Raw genomic sequence first — 21,545 nt, forward strand, 5'->3', positions numbered from 1 at the left:
CGTCAGAAAACAACCGTGGAAGTTTACTCTAAATGCTTATCAATATTCTGCCAATTTTCCAATAGTTTGTGCATATTTTTGGCTCCACGAGGAGAACCACATAACACAAAAGATGTATGAGTGTAATAAATTAAGTAAGATGTTAAAAGGTACACGCAAACGACGCCTCACATACTATTAAGGGAAATTAACTAATGAACAGATTAAAACAGAAAAAAGAACTACAAAAAGAAAACTCGAACACATTTAAAACAGTTTAGACACACAAACGTTAATTGCAATGCCTTGATTAATAATTAACCATAAATATAACCCTTAGCTCATAGGATATGTAACAGAGAATTCGCCTGAAATCTGAGCATAAAAAACAACAACACTAACGTTGCTTTTAATTTACCCGCAAGTGCAACTGCAACAGAGAGCGAGACGAGATAAGAATTTACAAAACAAAAAAAGAAGAGCCCAAAACACTAATCAATCATTAAAGAGGCGTAAAACATTGTAACGCCCCTCGTGCGCGTTGATGAAGATGGGGAGGTGATTCTTTGAAGCAACAAACCTAAAAAATTTCGTTGTAAAATATACATTTTGCTTCATACTTATGCTTAAAAAAAGAACAAAAAACGCGTCGTCGTCTTTCGCAACGGTATTTAAACTACAATTTCAACCCCGTTTGCTTGCTTGACGGATGCATTCGGCGAACGCAGCCCGTCCGAGAGCCCTTAAGGAAGCACCGATCGTGTACCGTGTGTGTGTCAGAAACCGAATTTTAACGGCAGCCAACCAAAGATCGATCGTCAAGGCAGAAGGAGCAAGGGGTAAATTTTGATGAACCGCGCCGATGATGGCGGTGCGATGGTCAATCGGTGGAGACACGTCCGTGTATACTTTTTAAAAAGGGCGTTCGGTCCCGCGAGCGCGCAGAAACAACGATCAAATTACGCCTTCTGCGCAGATTTACCGATATCAATCAATCAAAGGTAAAACTTTACGAAAAATGGGGGGGAAATCCTTTTTTTATTATCGTACCGGTGGCTTTTGCTTTCGTTATCTGTGGGCCTCTTGCTCCCGGAGGCGGTGACGTTAACGAAAAACGCAACAGTCTCTTCAGTCGCTTCCCGCTCAGTGTTATTTCGTCCCTCATTGGGAACCCTTTTTTTCCTTACCGGTACAAAACCACACAGTCACCCCGCGTGCGGCTCAGAAATGGACGGAAGGGCATATAAAAAGCGTTTAAGCGTTCGTGCAGAAAGCCCAAAAGCTCCTGGGGACAACCGTCACCGGCACATAACATATCGAGCACGCCTGTTCCCGCCCGGTGCTGGTCAAACCAAAGTATGCTCATACGAAAGGATGGTTACCCTCAGGACACTGAAACGGGAATTTATCTTTCAGCAAAAGGCTCGGTCGTTTGCACAGCAAGTTTAAAACAGGCTGGCGGCGGATGTCCTCCACACTGGACCGTAGAATAAATAATATCTCCAAGAAGACACATTGAGTTATTGATTTGCGATATAAATCACTGAAACACAGTCTTAATGTAATTGCACATAATTCGCCACTGTGTTGCTCCGTTCGTTCGAGGCTGAATTTATTAATTTTCTATGATAAATAGCGGTATTATTTTAGTGGAAAAGGAAAGGAAACATTGCTGTCCCATAAAACAATTACAAGATTAAATATTAAAGTAATATAGTTACACCACCACAAAATGCCAAAACAAAAGAAGCAACAAAAAATATTTCCGAAATTCAACGCCCAGACGTAGTAGCCGTACAGGACCATAAATTCACACATCCACACCAAAGCGATTCAACCTTTGGTACGATAAACAATCCATCCATCTCCTGACGGCCACACATAATGGCACGGAATAGCGAGGGAAAATGTTTGCAAGAAACCACCACCATTTGTCAGCAAAAAATAGACCCTTTTTCGCACGATATTTCTCCGCTTTTCCCTTGCGTCAAAACGCCTAAATCGCTTCACACGCCGTTTGACCATTTGCGTTGGCCAGCAGTTCGGGACCGTTGCTATAAAAACAGCAACACCACCATGACACGGGCTGAGCAAAACCCTCTAAGGAGGAAGCGATTTTCAACACCGTGCCCTCCCCCCCCCCCCCTCTCTCTCTCTCTAGATGGTGCCCGCTGCTATCATTAGAATGAATCGGAACTAAAACGTTTGAATTGATTTATGACTAGGCACAATATTCCAATTTTCTCACCCATAGAATGGCCAATTTTTTGTGGTCGTTCTGGTGCCGCTTGGTGGGGCGTTTTTAGATCCTTTTTTAGCCAGGACCATAGGAATATGCAAAAGAAAGGAGCAGTCCAGCTTTAAGAAGCTCAGGACTCCCAAAAGCGAAGGCAGAATTAAAGGAATTCCGTTCCCTACCCGCACAAAATGGGGAAAAAGGCTTTCTTGCTCCTTCCGAATCGTGGGTACGAAGAAGGAAAAAGCCGCCGAAACAATCCGAAACAAACTCTCAATCACTATTTCCGATAGCAGAGGAAGGATGGCTGGGCGATTACTCAAGCAGCAGCAGCAGCAGCATGAGTCGTGCATTTGTTGTACGCTGCGCGCCTGCCGCCTGTCAATACCTCCGGAAGTCAGCAATAATCAACTGACATCAAGCGGAACACTGCAGGCGTGACCGGAAAACCGGCAAATGGCACAAGAATAAATCCCAGAAACGAGCAATCCCCACAACAATAAGCGCGTATAAGGTTGGCGGGAGAGGGCGCATTAGAAACCCCAAGACACTCCCCCACTGCTCCCTTCTTACCCCCAGTAGTCCCAAGAACTCGTTTGATTAGTTTATGGATTCCTTCGCAGAAGGTGAGTGCGTGCACACACACGTACACCACACACCTCCTTTGGGTTTGGTAGATTCCAGGACGAATCCATTCCAGGACGATGTTTTGGTGTGTTTCATGCCTATTTTGGGGAGAAGGAAGGAGATGAATGAACAATTCTTTTGCCAATCTTCTTTCGGCGTCTCCCTTGCCTTCGCCGTTTGTTTTGAGAACGTTTAGGTGAGAGTGAGAGTGTTTGAGGACGGCGCCTCCCCATGCACACACACACTCACACAAAGAGAAACGGTGGGCGTAAGCAAAGAAAGTAATATAAAAATTTATGAGCAGGATAAAACCAATCGAATGGAAAACAAACCGACGGCTGGGTTTTCTTTGTGGCAGCAGCAGCAGCAGCAGCAGTGGCTCGAAACGGGTGATATTCTCGGCCCAGCTGCTAATTTACAATTCGATTACAACCATTTCGAAGCGAGCAGTAGCAGCAGTGCATTGATCAGCACTTTTGCTTTGTTGATGGGGGGAATGATGTAAATGGGGAGCTTTATTTACCATTGCAAAGCATCCTCTCGTTTATAAAAATGCTTTGCTAAGTGTATTTTTTGCAGCTGCGTTACTAATCCTAGGGAAGGACATTATATATTGGTACCATGATTTAATTTCCTTTATTCCACTGATTCGATTTTCAAGTACAGCGTTATTTGTATAAGATTTGCATTAATTTTAGTATGATAAAATCATTAAAGGAGTACCCTGTTACTCGGTAGTACTTAATAGACAAACATTAAAAAAAAAACAACTTTTTTAAATTCATTTTATGCAAGCAGTAATCCAATGAGCTTGAACTATAAATAACTCGATGAGATTTTTGAGCAAAAAAAAAAAAAAAAAAAGATATTTTAACTAGATGATAGAGTTTTTTGTACATTATTGGCCCTCAATCAAAGGCTTGGGTGACTTTTCAAGCAATTGTGGTTGAAAACTAGCTTAAACTAGGTTAAAAGCATTGTTGAAAATAATTTGTCAAGCTGGTTCACATTTGTAGTAAGCTCAGCCAATGTCGAATTATCAACGTGTACGGAAAAGGCGATTAGAAGAGACCATGTGAAAACAAATTATATGTTCAATGTAATTTTTGAAGAAACTGGGCAGGTTTTGTTAGAATGTAGCCAAAATTTTGTAAATTCCTTACATTTTCTACGGTTTGGTGTTATCTAATCCAGACTTCTGGCAACTTTCTATAATATAGAGTTAGTGATTAGGATCATTCTATGATATGATACATTTTTATGACATTTTCTTATTATCTTCTAACGATTCATGATCATTTATAAAATGAATATAGAAACTTAACAAGAAGTCAATTCAAAACAGGGAAAGTACATCAAATGGTCATCAGGACCAAATAATGAGTTCATGACGAATCTCATACTTAGTTACTTATACGGCGCTACAACCGCTTTGCGGTCTTTGTCGCGCCTTCGTCTGCCAATCCGCCTCTCGAACGCGTCTAATAGGGTTTCGTTAGATTTAGACAGTGTCCATGTCTCAAAGTAGTATATTAGTACCGGTACTATATAGGTTCTATATACTCCCAGCTTCGTCCGTCGCGACAGGTTTTTTGAGGTGAACTGATTACTCAGGCGTTTAGAATGACTATTCTCATACTCATTCTCATCATCATTTTACATACTATTGTCGTTGCTGACCTTTGACCCCAGATGAATTCTAGGACGACTTCAACAGTGCGATCACCTATCTGTACGTCACGCCTACGTAAGTTTGGATTAGTTATTGGTAGGGCCGCTGATGTTGCTACCATCAGTTTGGTCTATGCCTCGTTTATATACAATCCCAGGTTCTCTGCCGCCTGCTCGGTAGGCTTCTGCTAAATAGGAGAGCCAGAGACCAATGATGTCTATATCATCAGCGTATAGCAGGATCTGGGTTGACTTATAAAATATATTTCCCGTGGTCTCATCCTCGAGTTCCAGATGGCCCTCTCTAGAGCCAAGTTGAATAGGAGACTGACAAGACCGTCCTCCTAGCGCAGACCATTGGAGGTAGTAAAAGGCCCTGAAAGTTTTCCATCCACCTTCATCTGGCAAGTGACGTTTGTCATAGTCATTCTAACTTGCCTTATCACTTCGGCCGGAATTCCAATAGAGCTATTCCCAAAGGGACTAACCCCATGGTCTACTAAATCTGACGATACTGACAATACTATACTAAGATACTGTGAGTTACTGTTATTAGATGGAAATGATTGGTTGTATATAAAACTAAATTAAAAGATAGTTAAGCTTGGCTACACGATGGCATAAACTAGGAATCCCTGCAATTTTATGTATTCATTTCTGAATTCCTGAGAAGGCTCAATGATTGTTTTGTAATTTTATATTATTTTGTAGCACATCAATACCTCAATCCACTGCCCTACTGCGAGAAGCAAGAAAGTAAGTAATTATTCCTTGTCAGCTCGGTTGGACCATCATTGCAGCGATTTGCAAGTCAAACCAACCATCGTGCAGTATCGCATCTTCTCATACCACTTCGATAAGGCATTATTAAGTTAACCACAGATACACATCCATCGTACCCGTCAAACACAACTAAGCAGAGTACGGTGTAACATCTTACTCTGCGGAAAACTATGCCTCATTATCATGTCCATGTCCTGCACTCCTCCTCACTTACCTTGCACGATCAGCCGGGCGATGGAGCTTACGCGCTTACCGGCCGCATTGAACGCCTCGCACTGGTACCGTCCGCCGTCCGTCGCCCGAACGTCACTGATGAGCAGGTTGCCACCGTCCACGATCCGGATGCGGCCGATCTCCTTCGCCGAGCGCAGATTCTCCTCCAGCACCAGCCGTACGTCGTCCTTCAGCCAGCGGATGCCCGGCTCGGGACTGCCTTTCGGGGCGCCACACTCGAGCAGCGCAGTTTCACCAGCGGCCACTCGCGTATCCTTCGGCTCCACCCGAAAGTCGTCGCGCAGCACTTGGTGGGGAAGAGAAGAGAACACGAAAACGCGTAAGAAATTAAACAGACGAGACCTCCTGAAAATCCTGTTATTTGCTGTCATTAGCGGCTATCATTATCATCGAATTGACACCATTTTACAAGGTACTTAGATTTGTCCCGCGTGCGCGCGTTAGGCGAACATCAGCTCGAGCGGTGGCGAGTCTCTGCTGCAATGGTGCACTGTTAAATGCAGCAATGTAGTTCAGAGGATCGATGGCGCATCCGTGCGCACTTGCAGGTAATTATGAGCTCAGGTGAACGGAACGGGAGCTCAATTATAAAGGTTAGTTGAGATGCAACCGGCAGAATCGTGTTCTCTAATGGTTATGTTGAAACGGCCGTCGATGAACCGTAACGTAAGTCAACCCGCCGTCAGTCAGCCAACATACTAAACGGATCGCAACCTGTTCCGTGTGCACATGTTCACATGCAATCTGCAAGCGTCAAGTGACAGACGCGGGAGGACATGTACAAAACGTAACACACGATGCATTAGCTAGACCCATTTCGCTGTCCTGTGTAATGATGGTGCGGAACGCGCGAAACGGTGCCGGAGTGGAAAGGGGTCGGTCGTCCCGATGTGCGCTCACCGTTCTGGGTGCGATGCATGTCAAGTATGTCATTATCCAGTGTCATTACAAGGGTGGGTTCTCTGTCGGCCTTTCTGCACTTCACCGGTTTTGTTAATCAACATTTTGACGGGGCGAAGCCGATGCCGTGTGGACCCTGTTGCCAAAGCCAGTGCCGTACTACATGGAGAACACTTTCCATTGTCTTAAGTGTCGATCGAGCAACGGTGAATTGTTGGGGAAAGGTGAAACAGCGACGCATAATTTATGCAGATTTGTTTTCATTAGCGGTTGAAGCACCGTATACATATCAACACAGCCCGGGGAAACCTGTCGATCAAATAATGCCATCATAGGCAAAGAGAGTACACATCAGAGCGCGCTCTAATTAGACATTGTATTAATATTCATATGTAGATACGCGTTTGTAAATGAAATGACGAAAAAAACAGGGTTGGTTGAAAAACACGAATATACAATTACTGCTCTGCGACGTCATTGTCAGATCAATCGACAATGGAGTGTAGAAATTCATCAAAAATAATTGTGCTAATGAGTTATATGTATAGTATGATGTTATATCTGAGTTAAATTTGGGATTTGGATATTAAAATTGAATTAAAACCAATTGGAATAAAAAAAATCTCTCGAAGACAAAAAATAGTTTTCCCTAAATTTAAATATTAAGAATTGGAATCAGTCATCGAGCTATCAAGCTAAAAATGGGTAAACGTACATCGTTCGTTCATGTACTCAACAAATGCATATCAACATTTTTTGACGACATTCCAAATTTTGCATACAACATCACAATACTAGCACAACAAGAACCAAATGAAGTCACAATTTCAATGCAATTGTAAAATATCACTCCCTCTATCAAATTCTATATCATGATTCTGTCTAGATCATAAGAAGAACGTATACACGATGTGAATGACTTTGTGGTAACTTCTAGTTCTGATATCATCTTATATGATCTTACTCATATTAAGAATACAATTGTTAAACATATTTCTAGCATTATTGTTTGACATAATCTCTTGTTGTCGTTGTTGTCTAGTAATCAAATTGATTCATGAGACTATCTGGTAAAATATTTGTAAAATCATCAGATCTATCCTTCAATATCATTACTATCTATTCGTCAATAACATTATAATAATTTTACTTTAAAAAACATGTTTTTGGCATTCGGTTTCGATATCTCTGAGGATTTAACTCACAATATAAAAAAAACAATCACACAGGAAAAAGATACCATTATGAAGAAATCCCTACGTATTTTGCCCCCAATAAACCAAACACAATGCCATTGTTTCACATCCGCGTAATTCAATCTGCATAGACTACAACATCGACTAGAGGTGTATGGTGTATTGCGCGCACTCTCTCACTCTCCTCCTGTCAGAGATTTATATCCACCGATTGGAGCAGACCTACTGCCCGTTGCCGGTTTTCCGAACTGCCACCAGGCCAGGCCAAATCGAATATCATCAATCGTGTGCGACACCTCATGCCTATTTATAAAAGTGACAAAGCATCAATTTCAATGTGACACAACATCACTCCACCTGAAGAGGCTCCTGTGTCTTCTTCCCTGGTTGGCGGCACACAGGAAGCACTAACCATTAGCGAAATGGGATAAACAAAGAAGACTGGCGGTGGAATCTCTTCAACCACAGGGCCGATTGCATGTCGCTCGACATGGGTAAGGGATACTGCGCCGATGCCGGTTAGAGAGAGAGTGTGGTATCATTTAATTTCCTGTGCCTTTCTTCCATTATCATCATTACTCTCGCCTCGAACAAAGATACTGGGTATGGATGAGATGGGCCTGGGAGTAAGTTCAGCTGCTGGGTCGCTGTAGTGGCGATCTGATGGTGGATAGTGTACGTCTCGACTAGAGAGAAAGAGAGTGGGGATGTGGGGCATGGGGCAACATAACGTGTTGGAGCAATCCCCACGGAGATACAAGACAAAGTGGTTTGAACGGAATTGCCATTTGAGGTGCGCTGCCGATGCTGCTGCCTGCCACATGCAAGCGCGCTGTTTCGATCAGGTAGGATTATTGTTGTAATAAATAATTATGCAAATAAGCGCGCATAGATGTTGCGGTGTGTGTGCACCTTGTGTGACAGCAGTGCGAGACGGAGGTGGAGAAGAGGCGGCAGCCGATGGCGCCATGATACATCTCCTTCCCGTCTAAACCCTATCTGCATATATATTGTAGGCTAGGAAAGAGCTACACACATTCAACGCCGACAACAAGGATAGATTGGATGTGTGCGGCGAGGATAGGAGAAGATGATGATGCAGTCGCGACACCAGTACATTACGACGGGTTCCGGGAGAGATAGATTGATGCATCGTAGGGTCATCCGTAGGACCTTGACAAAAGGGAACGATCGTTCCATTTGTTTTTCGGGACTCGACGTATTTGCTTATCTTCTAAAGTGCTTTGTATCGTAAATTATTGAACACTGTGTCACATGCGGGATAGGTGCGTTTTAGGTGTGACCATGCCCTAACAAACCCAGCACTCTTGAACTCCCGATTTTGGAAATCTAAACCTTAAAAGGGTCAGCCATGAACATGACGTGTGGAGCCAACGTAACAGGATTTATCTTAATCATATTAGAAGATATTCAAAAATTGAATATAAATCTCTTTAAGAATGAAAATAGTACCTTGATAAGAGCTCACAGTTCTTGTTGAAAGTGTGAAAAATGAACGATTTCTTTTTAAAATTAATTGAATGCCGATCATAACACCAAGCGTCAGGTACCATGATGCTCTCCAATGACGTCTAAAGAGGTGTTGTTCTAGGTTCAGAAAATCAATTTCCTCTACAAGTCTACTTACATGCAATCTGCAGCGTAGCGTTCCGGCTCTCGGCAATACCGGCGAGGTTCGATGCGACGCACCGATAGACACCGGCATCATTCTCCTTTTTGCTGTGCAGGGTGCGCAGAAAGAACAGCGAGCCGGTCGGGAGCAGGACATGGTTGGGCGTGAACTTCACCGGCTCACCGTCCTTGTACCAGTGGATGGCCGGATCCGGTTTCCCGTCCGCTTTGCAGTTCAACGTCACGGGTTCATTTTTCGGCACGATCTGGTTGTTGGGATGCTCGACGATCCGTGGTGCACGGTACTGGCCTGTGGGGGAAGAGAGCAGAGAGGTAACAGAATCGATCGATTAATATTTCCTTGGAAACGGGAAAACGTAACTTCCCCCTCCCCACATCGAAGATGTTATAATACACGCTTCACGAATTAAACACAGCGCAAAATCCGGATCATTGTCAAATATGCAAATTTTATAACCCAAGTCCTCCCAGCTCCAACTGCAAAGAGGAAAGCTTGCTCCACATTTTCCGGTCGGCACATGGTTATAATCCGGTAGAACCCTTTCCTCAGCACGGAGGCTCTCTCCCAGGATTTCCCCAAGGGAGCGATAAAAAACCTTGGAAGACCACCATGGGGGCGCACAGCAAAATGGCAGCAAGTTGATAAAGTTATAATTTACAAGGGAGGACCTAGTCCTTGTCGTTCGGCCTTTTCGTTACGGTACTACTGCGTAAAACTAATCCCAAAAGCCTGTATTGTGTGTGCGAGCGGGTCTGTTTTCAGTGCGACGACTGTGAAACTGTTGATAGCGCCATGTTCTCGTAATGATTTCAAATGGCTCACAAGGCTTAAATACTGGGCCCCCGTCCGTAACACAGAAGAGGAGGTTCTTCTACTGGAAGTTCCAAGCAAGTGACTTCATAATCGACAGGCACAATTCTTAATCCAGCCGTGCAGCTCACTGCTGCTGCTGTAATAACAAGCTCTCATTTCATGATCCCAATATCTTAGACAGCAAACTCGAGTGCAGCAGCAGCAGCGGTAACAACATTAGCACAGGAGAGGATGCGCCCATAGCAAGCATGGGAATAGGAGCACAGGCAGCTCGGATAAGAAGACGGCCAACCGGAAGGATGATAGGCGAGCGAGCGAACCCCGTTCCGAACGTCTGCAATGGATGGCCCATGCAAATGGACGCCCGTTTAATATACACTCAATTTGACAGCTTCATTTAATCAACGCTAGTCTGGCGAGTGTCATCTTGGTTGCCAACACACCGCCTTCGGGTTCGCGTTGCACTTTCTCAAGTTTCCTTGCAGAAAGACCTTAGCAACTGCAATTCAATGACTCGAGAGAGACCGCCAACAGCATGCCAAACTGGTTCGGGTTTCTCCAATGAGCTTCTGCTGCTGCTTCCTTTTTGTTGCTTTTTGCGGATTAAGGCGCCCACCACCATCACCACCCGACGACATGGCGGTGGCGTGTCTTTTGCAACCTGTCGTCGTAAAGTTTATGCACAATTCTGCCTGCAGCGAAAGTGCACACAGCGGTTGCGACACCACACACACACAAGGTTAAGACGCAAGGGTGATGGCATTGATGATAATAATGTTGAACCTTGCCCAGACAAATATGCACAAGTTGGGAGGGCATTCAAGAAGACTGCGACTGTTGTATGTTTCTGAGCGTGAAATCTGCTGGAGATTATGCTTTTCAAAATATTTGTTTCATTATTTAATTCATTTCATGCGAAAACTGTCTGATCTGTCAGATGAGTGGAATAGACGAGACAGTTTCAATTTGAAACCAAACATACCGTCTGTCGAGGCTTTAAGAATGTTCATACTCATCATTTCAAGTTTGTTTATTTCGTCAACGGATGTCTTTACTGATATGAGCATCTAAAAGCCGCAGCAACCACTCATACGATGGCAAATATATATTAATACTCAATATTAAGGGCAACAACCTGAAAAAACAGCACACGCCTATGCTTTGCATACGACCACAGCGACCAAGAAATCTATGAAGAAGAAATCTCGCAATAATTGAGGACACACGCAAGTGTGTCTTTTGATCAAAAGACAGTGCAACGGATCTAAAATAGTGCCACGCATATGCAACCTACACACCAAGTGCACCAACCCCCTCCGTTACCACCCACACACGAGTGCAATTGTCAATGCTTTCACCCCCACAACATGCATGCATATGCGCCAGTTTGACGCCGCTTTGACGCACCAAAACGGAGAATCTACGATACGCACGACGTACTACTACGGCCAAAGATGGCGCTAGCAAAAGGCACTCTAAAAAAAAAAAGCCGAGAAAAACCGACCCGAGATCGAAGATCAATCAGGTGGACCCGGGCGTATTATCGCCTCGGCAGCGGTTCCTAGCGAGCGGATGGAAGGTTGCCAATTTCTGCACGTTTTATGCACGCTTTATGTAAAGACACACGAGGCAAAAGAGCGCTTGTGGCAAGCGCAAAACCCGCTTTAATCCCCAACCTTCTGCTCCGCCGTACGTGGGATGGAACCGCCTAAAGCACCGGGGCACCATAATTGCACATTTATTAGCCATTGTCTCTCTCTCAGCGGTGGAAATGTCATTTTGTGTGTGCGTGGTATGAAAATGCACCATAATCGGTCGGAGGGGTTCGCTCCACAGCCTTCAGCCAACATAAGACATATGGTGGAAGAACCATGCCTTAACTGAGACGATGGGTAGGAGGAGCGTTAAGAAATCGGGTCTTTACTACATCCTGCAGGCATCGTTAATATGGGCACACTTGCCTACGAACAAAAAACCTGCACAAAACTTGCAAGCGCAGTTGGCTTGAAAAGGAAGTTCGAGCAACTACCTTCGCCTAGCTTTTGCAGATGTTGTGTAGTTGGATGTGGTTCGTGACTGAGTGTGTTAGCTGCCTCTATTTTTTTGCCGCAATGAATAGTCGGTTACTCCTTCGGAAAGTAGTAAAGATATATGCTAGTCCCAATTAGTCAAACATTAAGAAAGAGGTAGCCTTAAGCAAAATGTTATAACTTGCAGCATTTGTTAGGACGCTATTGATATTTTAGTAATGATAAAATATAAAACAACAATAAACTAGAATAAAATCAGGTTTACATGGTTGAGAGGCAGGTTATGCTTCAGTAGCAAAGTGTGAAGAATATTTTGTTGAATCTTTATTTCGTTGTACATCAATGTCTTTCTCTGTTATGCGTTATTCCTTATTATCGAATACTCAAGTTAAAAAGGGTATAACAGTACCTATATTTCATTACATTTTTGTTGTTTTGTATGTTTTCGTTTTTCTCCACGCTCTTTTCACAATTTGTTGTATACATAATTATGTCTTCATACTTTTAGATCTTCATCTCGGCATGTTGGTACCTTATTCAAGAAGGACCCACAATTATATCGTTCTCAAACGATATGACACAAATGTGATAACATCCTCCAATGAATTTCCCTTTCCAGAATGCCTATACACTTCGGAGAAAAAATGTTGTTTCACGATTCCAATGACATGACTTACGAAAAAAAAGTGCAACACTACGTTGTGCTCGAATGCTACAACTCCGTTGCCACTCCATTATAAACATGATCAAAAATGCTTTATTTTTTGTGCCGGCGAAATGCTGCCGATTTCAATTTCCCATACCCGTGCGACGATGAATGGCATTATGAACCAGAGCCAGCGCAGCACCAAACGAACTTGATGAAGAAATTTTTGACAGCTTCATCCTTTACATACACCGGGAGTACGCAAAGGGTTCTGCAACAAGAACAGCAGCGTGTTGTTGGTCCAGTTTGGAGTTCGCAGTCTGTTTTGATTTTTCACCACCACCGCCATCACACCTCAGACACACACTACTCTCCTTGTCGGAACGCACTAACAAAGTGAGAAAATCGGGGAAATCATGCCTGGCACGCCGTTCACTTTTGCGATGAGTAAATATTTTCCTTTCCACAAGCTGTTCAAACTGTCGACTGCTGACTACGTTCTTTCCCGTCGTGCCGGTTCTCCTTCCCTGGCGTGCAGCAGCAACAGTCGTTCAGCTTTTCCACTTGACATAATAGTTCAAAATTCCTCAGGCAGTATGCAGCTTGGATGGAGTTAACCCCACACGGGGTGTGTTATGGAGTAGCGAAGTGGAGGAATGCGCTACATCACACCGAAAAGCGGAAAGCGACTCTCTCTCGCATCCATAAATAAATCAACGCCAATCATCATGCAAAAAACAAGCAAAAGTGGCCCGCACAATGCTCGTGGTGCCACCGCCGTGTACTGTATTTTTTTAACACACTCAGCCAGATGATGTGATGATCGCACTGATGGTGACCATTCATCATCCAGTTAAGTAGGAAATTATGGTGAGTGGAGTAACAAGACAGGCAGCAGCAGCAGCAGCCGGTGCGCGCAGTAGCATTTGTCAAACTGTGGCGTTCTCCCACGATATGGTTATTGGGTGATATAATGTTTTCCTTCAATTTAAACGGCTGCCCGACACAACAGTCAAACCAAATTTAATTAAAATCGTTATCAACACAGAGCGCACACCTAATCATCAACAACAGTGCCGTCGGCTGCAACGGACAACTTCGTAAAACGTCTTTGAGTACGTGTGAGCGACGACGACGACGACGTGTTTCGTGTCATCCGGCAGATATTCCACCAGCATGACACATTCCAGGGGCGCCACTGTGTGGACCGAATATAAACTACGCCACAGAAATTCCACTACACCCGTGCGCTTCCCTTACTCTGGATGCCGTCGTGCCTTCTTCATCTCCCTCCATCGCAAGAACTAACAGAGTCTTCTTCTGGGCAATGTGTTGTTTTGCATCCGAAAATTTATGAGCTGTGCAGTGAGAGATGTTAGCCCGCGCCGAAAAACGATGGACGACGATGCATGTGAACTCCCCATACGATACCTTAGGGCAGAGTTATCTCCCCCAGCAGATCGGTCTTGGAGATTGTATCCCCAGTGACGGCAAAGCCTCTCCAAAATCTGTATCATTCGCACGAGGATCTAAACCATGATAGAAACTCCACCGTACATTCGATTCCCAGACTGCTCTTTCTCTGTGGTCGCGGGCTTGTGCTGGAATACCCCTTTTGCACTTTTATTGCATCTCGTATCCACCACCATCAGAGCACACAGAACAGGAAACCGTCCAACTGCCGCCACCATCATCACCAGAGCAGTTTTTGTCTACCAAAGAGGAATTAGGCGGCGTTGACTCTTTTTTTTTGCGCTGTGGGGCATTACACTAGTTTTTATTGAGAAATTTTATTGATATAGTTTTTAATGGCGGTGCCTTTGACAAATTTAACGACCCAGCTAACACACTCCCCGCCGTCCCTTCCCGTGCTCTTGGGTTAAGAACAAAAACTGGGGCCTTAAAGCGTATCATCATCACCAGTTCCGCCGACGCGACCTGATTCACTCCCCAATTTAGAGCTACGGGGCGCGTTCGGTTGTGCTCGAAAATATCATGGAACACACTCGAGAGTTGGTCATTGTTTATGGTGATAAAGTTGTGATGAAGCGGCTGGATATGTGCGCCGTTATATGCACGTTTTAGTGCAACCTTACGGTGTTTGCGACATGACAGGAAGATGGGTCAAATAAAGTAGAAACTTTGGAGCATCCATGATCCTAGGTTCCAGTCAGGACGGACTGACCATGCAAAGAGAACTCCAAACTATACCAAGTCAACTATAAAGTTCGACTTGGTTTTATGCAGATATGATGAAGTGACAAACGTCCAATGAAATATGTTTAGCTCATGAAGCTCATGAACTTCTGACCGACATCTGACATTAAGTTTCTGAAGTGAATGAATCATTATAAATACATATCCTAAATTAATCGGGGGTGGGAGTGAACCGTACATAACAAATTATACTTTCCACTGTGCTTAGCTGCTACAAAATGAGCTACAAAACTGATGGATAATGGGGAGTACCAATTAGTACTTACAGTTCATCACCGGCGACCCCCGAAGTGACGCTAAACTATTGCACTCGCCCAGAGATGCTCTGTCGGGTCAACTGACTGGCGGGGTTAATCACTCATCTCTCTTGCACAGCGAAAACGACGACGACAACAACGGTGGGTTAAGTGTACCAACACACACACACACACACGCATACCACACCTAGAGTGTGTGAGGGACAGAAATTGTGGTCAACGATCCGTGTCATACGTCTTCCTTCGCGAACGCGCTTCGCGCGCGCTCACATTCAATGCTCATCATCATCAACATCAACACCCCGGACAACAACACGTGACTTCTTTGACTCTTCGTGACTCGGCTCTTTGCCAAACGGTACAGAGCACAACACGTGGAGCAACACACACCACTCCAGTCGAACATTTAGTGCAGCGTAAAGTGGCACAGTGACAGGCAGATGGAGCGAAGGGAAGGGGTTTCAGTTCAATCGTTGAAAAATTACCTCAAAACCACTCCGAGAGCACAGATGAAGCTGAAAAATAGTGCACCAAGGAATGGGGAGATGGGAGAGCTATGTGGTCACTGTTCAGAGTTCAGGGCAAAGGTAACCAACATCACCGAGTCGAGTGACACGCTGTCGGGTCCATTGCTCGTACACCAAGGGAGATGCAGACTGGATGTGGAAACCACCGGGAGACCGGGCATATAATGAGCTTGCAAGCTGTCAACGTGTACAAGTTTTTCCATTTTTCTTGTCGTGGTTTGAACACTGGGGAGAGATTGGTGGAGTCATCAGGGCGTAGTTTTTCTTCTTTCTCACTGTATGAGATAAGTATAAAAGTGGGAACTACAGTGAGATAATTCTACTTTAAAGAGCTCTGCCGGGGATTTATTTTTCGAATCACACTTTCAACAACTTTCTATACAACATTTTGGCATCAGAAAGTTCAAATGAAATTCTTATGGAGCATCCAAAACACAACAACTTGAAATCAAACATCGCGGATCAAAGGTTATCTCAACGGATTAAAGCTCAATTTAATGAGCTGATCTCCACTCCCAAAAACAATGTGCCACCAAGCACGATAATAAAACAGGAAAGTGTCCCGATAATCTTCAAAGCAGGTAAAAGCACCCACACCCACCCAAAATAAGCGTCAATGTATATCGCCCCTCCGAAAAAAAGCCTCACCGTGAGGATTTCGCCCGGACGTACTAACTACAAGCGACAAAAGCAACGCAACGCAAACATAACCCAATTTAACCAGCCATCAATAATGGGGGTTTATGGCCTATGCTAATTCTCCGCCAAAACCACTTTTAGCCGATGGTTTAGGATGGCTTTTGAAAGGGATGATGATGACGCCCGCTTTGGCGTCACATGAAAAGTCCACAAGCATCAAACCGTCCCCGGCGCCGACTGCATAACGTTAAGTGTTTGGTAATGGTTTCGAAAATTTGGAACTAATTTGGGTACAAACTACGGACCCTAGAAACGGGGGCGGGCTTGGACGATGCTTTTGGGGGGGAAATCGATTGCATTCATTAATTCTCTAAGCTCCACACAAAAATTCCTATTCCCCCCAGGGAAGTCACCAAATTCCAAGCGGCCCTAAATTCCTACACCGCGAACGCAGGAGCGAACGGTTTTAAACGTAAAACAACGGAAACAGGAGCACGGTTTTCCAGCCGAGCAGAGGACAAATAAATGCTTTTCCTCGCCATCTCCCGTGCTGAACAACAGGAAAAAAAACTGAAGGGAAATGATGCGGATGTACACTAAATTGCCTTCGCGAGGTAAGCCATTTTATACCACACAACAACTGGCTGCTCATCCCGAAACAAACACACACACACACATGTGTTAGGGGGAAAGCCTCAAAACCAAGCCAAGAGGGAATGAATGCAAGGACACGACTGTTTCACCGCAAAAAAGCAAACACAGTGTGTCGATATGGCTCGGTGAAAATTGTCGGCTCGGGGCTGTTGTTCCTTTTCCTCACCCACACGGCAAAAGCTCACGCTGATCCTTCCATTAGCCCGGTCGCGTTGTTCCGGTCTGCCCTCGGTAAAAATGGGAGCGCCACACACCTCCTGCTGTCCTTACACTCCTACACCTTTCCTCGTGCGTGAATGAGGCTGCCATTTTAAGGCTTTAATTAATTTCAGACACGCCAACCACATTTCGGTGTTGCGTATCATTTCATATTCATAGAATATTTAGAGTGTGATTTCCACGAACGCAAGCCCGCCACGACGACGCACAGCATAGCATAACGAGAGCGCGCTACGTTTGGTTAGGCTTTTTTATGCTGGTGGTTCTCGCCCACGCTCGCTTTTGCCCTTAATTGCCTAATGCTTTTTTACGCAAATTGGTTAACCGAGGAGCGTCCGTCGTCCGCGCTTCCGCCCAGGCCGTTGGACGACTGCCTCTTTTTTCCCGCCCCATTAGACAGTTGATTCCCTAAACGATCCTGACCTATTTTGGGACAAGAATGTGCTTATAAACCTTTTTAGCTTTGTGGTTCGACGGGTGGTAAAAACAAACTTGCGTTTTAAGGACTGTGGAACAGTTTCAAGGCTGTTGTTGGTTCCAAATTTAGGTCCTAGTTGTTGAATCAGTCAATATTTCAAGCTGTCAAGCTATTTAGACTATCCCTGCTAGTAGAATGTAATGAAGCAGGTTAGAGATGTATATCAATTATAACATTTCCAACATTTCATCCAAATAGAACAGCCGAGTGATATATACAATATGTTCTATTGATTGTGGGTTGCACCAATAGCTTAAAAATTAGATATAAGGCCTCTTTTTCCTTTTAAGATCGTAGACTGAAATCTCAGCCTATCAGCTGTTAGCATTTTATAGCAGTTTTCGAGCAGATATCAAAGTTGATATAATATACAGGTAGACTTATCCCAAGGTGTATGTATTTAGAAGGATGATTGTTATCGCTTCTTTTTCTGAATAAAGATTTTAGTGTGTATTCTGCATGAAGAAGTGTTTTGTGTATTCGTCAAGTTACCAGAAAGACCGTTTGAGCTATTTTTTTTCACCCATCCTGTCAAAAAAGACGTTAATTTTTTTCATAAAAACAGGCTATGAGACCACCTGGACTCATACACTTTGATTCTAGAATCCACCACCTGATCTCTACAATGCACCTTGTTATAAATGAAAACACGACTAGAAACACGCTGTCTAGTATCGTTAAAGGCTCCATAATAAGATTTAAGATACATTTATAGAACCTCTGAAAACTACACTGTTTGAATCATTTGTCCAGGTTCAGGGGCAACGTCAACTGCAGTAGGTAGTATTTCCAAAACGAGAACCTCATATTTCACGCTTTCAAACGTCACAGAATATTCGTATAGAATTGATTGTGACAACTACATCCATTATTTAATTAAATAACAAATTTAATGAACTTAATTCATAAAAGAGATTGACGAAAATGGAGTGAAATGAACGTGGGTAGGATAATATATACCAAATCATCGTAGGGATAAATATATTTGCTGAGTTATATTGATTATTTTCGCATTACTTTCTCATCGCAAGGTTATTTTTACTTTCACATACTTGATTGCAATGCAAATAACCACGTAAAATCACTTACATGTTTTTGAGACACCATCAACAATATCCCACTTTCTTCACGAAATAATGTTATTTTTCGTTTTTCTGATAGGTACATTTGCGTCAATCGTCCAAAATACTACATTATTCCTCGAAAATAACACTAAATTTGATTACACATTGACCGGGCTGTCCCGTGTAGGGTTCATCATAATCAGCAAACCAGACATGAGGACTAAGTAGTGAACCCCCGGATTGTGCCAGCAAACAAACACAGCTGGTAATGTAGCAACAAAATCCCCCCGTTGCGTTAAACTTTGCATGAAAGTGTCCAATTTCATGGCCCCAGCACAAACAGTAACAACAACATGCATGATGATGATACTCATGATCCACGCCTAAAACATTGATCATACGGCGGCTCCAACACTTCTGCCACACAGAAATCCCATCCCGGCGAGAGGCTCTTAACTCACCAAAACTGACCCGTAGCAAACACACCAACCACCCGCTGATAAGCCGACACACCACGCAGGAAGGTACTGCTGGGGGAGAGGGGGGGAGGGGGGGTGCCCGCTTTTTATGCGTTTTTTATTACAATTCCAAATACAGAGAGCGATGGGCTTTTTTGTGTTGAATACACATGAGAAGAAAATAATTTTCCCCCATCCAGTCAAACGCTTTGCGGGATGATCGTGTTGTTTGAGTGGGCCGCCGCTCAGAAGGGTCAACGGAATTTCAACGCCAGTTTGTATACACATTCCACACACCATGCGCGGCAAGGTGATACGTACATCGGCGGTAAAGTGAAGATACAGACGTTAAAACAACTGGTTGCAGAAAATATGCAGGCCAGGAAAAATGGTGGTGCTGCTGCTGCTAGTTGGTTACCGCCGGACTTCTGGAGGCGTTCCAGACATCCTTCCCGTCGTCGTGGACGTCGTCGTTTCGATTTCGCACACTCCACACTGTCTCCAGGCGTACGAACGCGATACCACCGGAGCGGTAAGTTGTACACGACCGAATTTAAGTGCAACTATGTCTAGGCTGGTCTTCGCGAACCTTCGCAGACCACACGGTTTTGCGTTAGTTCACCCTTTGGGGAGCGCTCTGTACGGCACGCGAAGTCGCCAAAGTATTCGGACACCCGGTGCCAAAAGCGAAGTTGCAAGTTATAATTTAGATCAACTACTCGATACGGTTGGACACATCGAGAATGCGGGTCTGTGCGGTTCTTCGTGGCATAGAAGTTTGTACAACAAAGTATACACGCCGAGAGTCTTTTTAACGGCACTTTTTTTAACGGGAGAGTTCAACTAAAGCTGGTTTGGGATGAAAGGTTCCTGGACGGTAACGGTCCATCAATTTGGTCGAGGCTTGTGAACTATCGGACATTCAGTTCGACGACTGCCTATTGAAATCTCAGAAGAATTTGGTTTGAGGGGATAGTTAAGATAATAAGCACGGTGGCCTCTTAAAATGACGGTTAACTTTCAAGCTATCGTAGAACTTAGGCCATATTATGTTACTCTTGTATCAATTTCACAACTTAACACTTCTTGGAGATTTCTGAAGAATAAAGCAGTTTTCAGAACTTCGTAACCCATTTTGACTGTTACAGAGTTCATAAAAGGATTGGATTAGCAACAGCTGTTCTTTATAACACAAACCATGCTTGCTTCAGGGTGTACATGTGTTGCTGAGGTCTGAAACCTGTCCACAAACCATACGCTCGCTTGCTGACTGTTTCAGCAGCCTTCTTTTCCTATGCTGCCATCTTCGGATCTCTCAACTACTGCTACTGCTGGTGCGGCTAAACAGCTGAAGGGAAACATACTGTTTCAATAAATCAGCATCAATGGCTAGTAGCAAATCGTGGCCGTACGTGGGCATCACACGCACCAGCAGGGGTTCGCATGTTTTCGCTGTTGTTTTGCGTCTGTATTACCCATGGCCTCATCGGTAGCTGTGTCCTAACTCCAAAGCCCCAACAACTTCAACTCTACCCCTCTCTCTCTCTCCTCGCAACCAAGCTATACAAAGGCAACGAGGTACCCATTTTTTTGTGCTCCAGACACACACACACACCACAGCTTCACGCTAATTTCAACACACGACATGCAAAAATTTGCCTCGCGAACTTTAACGCGCCCGCCGGGAGAGACTCCCGACACTACGGCGGCGTCGTCCAACTTATCCAAGCTGCGACAATGACAAGAAGTAACACAAGTTTCGGTGCGTTTAGGATAAGCCGCCACTCTCTTTGCCGCCTACATCATGCTCCCTGTTTTTCCAAGTATCAATTTCTTTCGCTTCCCTCCGCGTCTAATAACCAAAGTGTCCTAAAAAAAATCCTGAGAGACAGTAGTTGGGATAGACGGGTTTTGTTTTTTGGTTCCCAAGGAGAGAAAAAAAACAACTGGACAGCGAATTGGTGTATGTTATGCGTCAGATTTTAAGGGTGACTGTGAAAACGTGTTTTGATTGCTTGCTGGCAGCAACTCACATCAGCGGAGCCTCAACGTATACTCAAAGTCTTTGAAGAGTGGCTTAGTGGTATGGTGGCGAGCGCTGGTGACAGGAGAAACCTGTGTGTGTAGTATTTTTGTATCACACTAAAGCTGTTACGGTCATATCAATCGTCAAATCTGTCAGGAAAGTAGTATACGCTTGTATCCGAGACGTCTACTTTTTTTTTGTAGCCAAATTATGGAACGACATTGTGCCTTTGCAAAG

General features: G+C 44.2%; 1 protein-coding gene across 4 annotated transcripts in view; it reads right to left on the reverse strand.

Annotated features, from left to right (window-relative positions):
- LOC120955917 (protein sax-3-like) overlaps window positions 1-21,545 on the reverse strand; it is a 125,824-nt gene that overhangs the window by 15,444 nt on the left and 88,835 nt on the right. For all 4 annotated transcript variants that reach the window (XM_040377152.2, XM_040377151.2, XM_040377148.2 and 1 more), the window contains exons 5-6: window positions 9,275-9,568; window positions 5,511-5,816 (exon numbers count right to left, since the gene is read on the reverse strand). In XM_040377152.2, coding sequence (XP_040233086.2) covers window positions 5,511-5,816; window positions 9,275-9,568 — 600 coding nt within the window. The remainder of the gene's footprint in view (window positions 1-5,510; window positions 5,817-9,274; window positions 9,569-21,545) is intronic.

Source organism: Anopheles coluzzii, chromosome 3 (genome assembly GCF_943734685.1).
Source record: "Anopheles coluzzii chromosome 3, AcolN3, whole genome shotgun sequence".
Lineage (NCBI taxonomy): Eukaryota > Metazoa > Arthropoda > Insecta > Diptera > Culicidae > Anopheles > Anopheles coluzzii.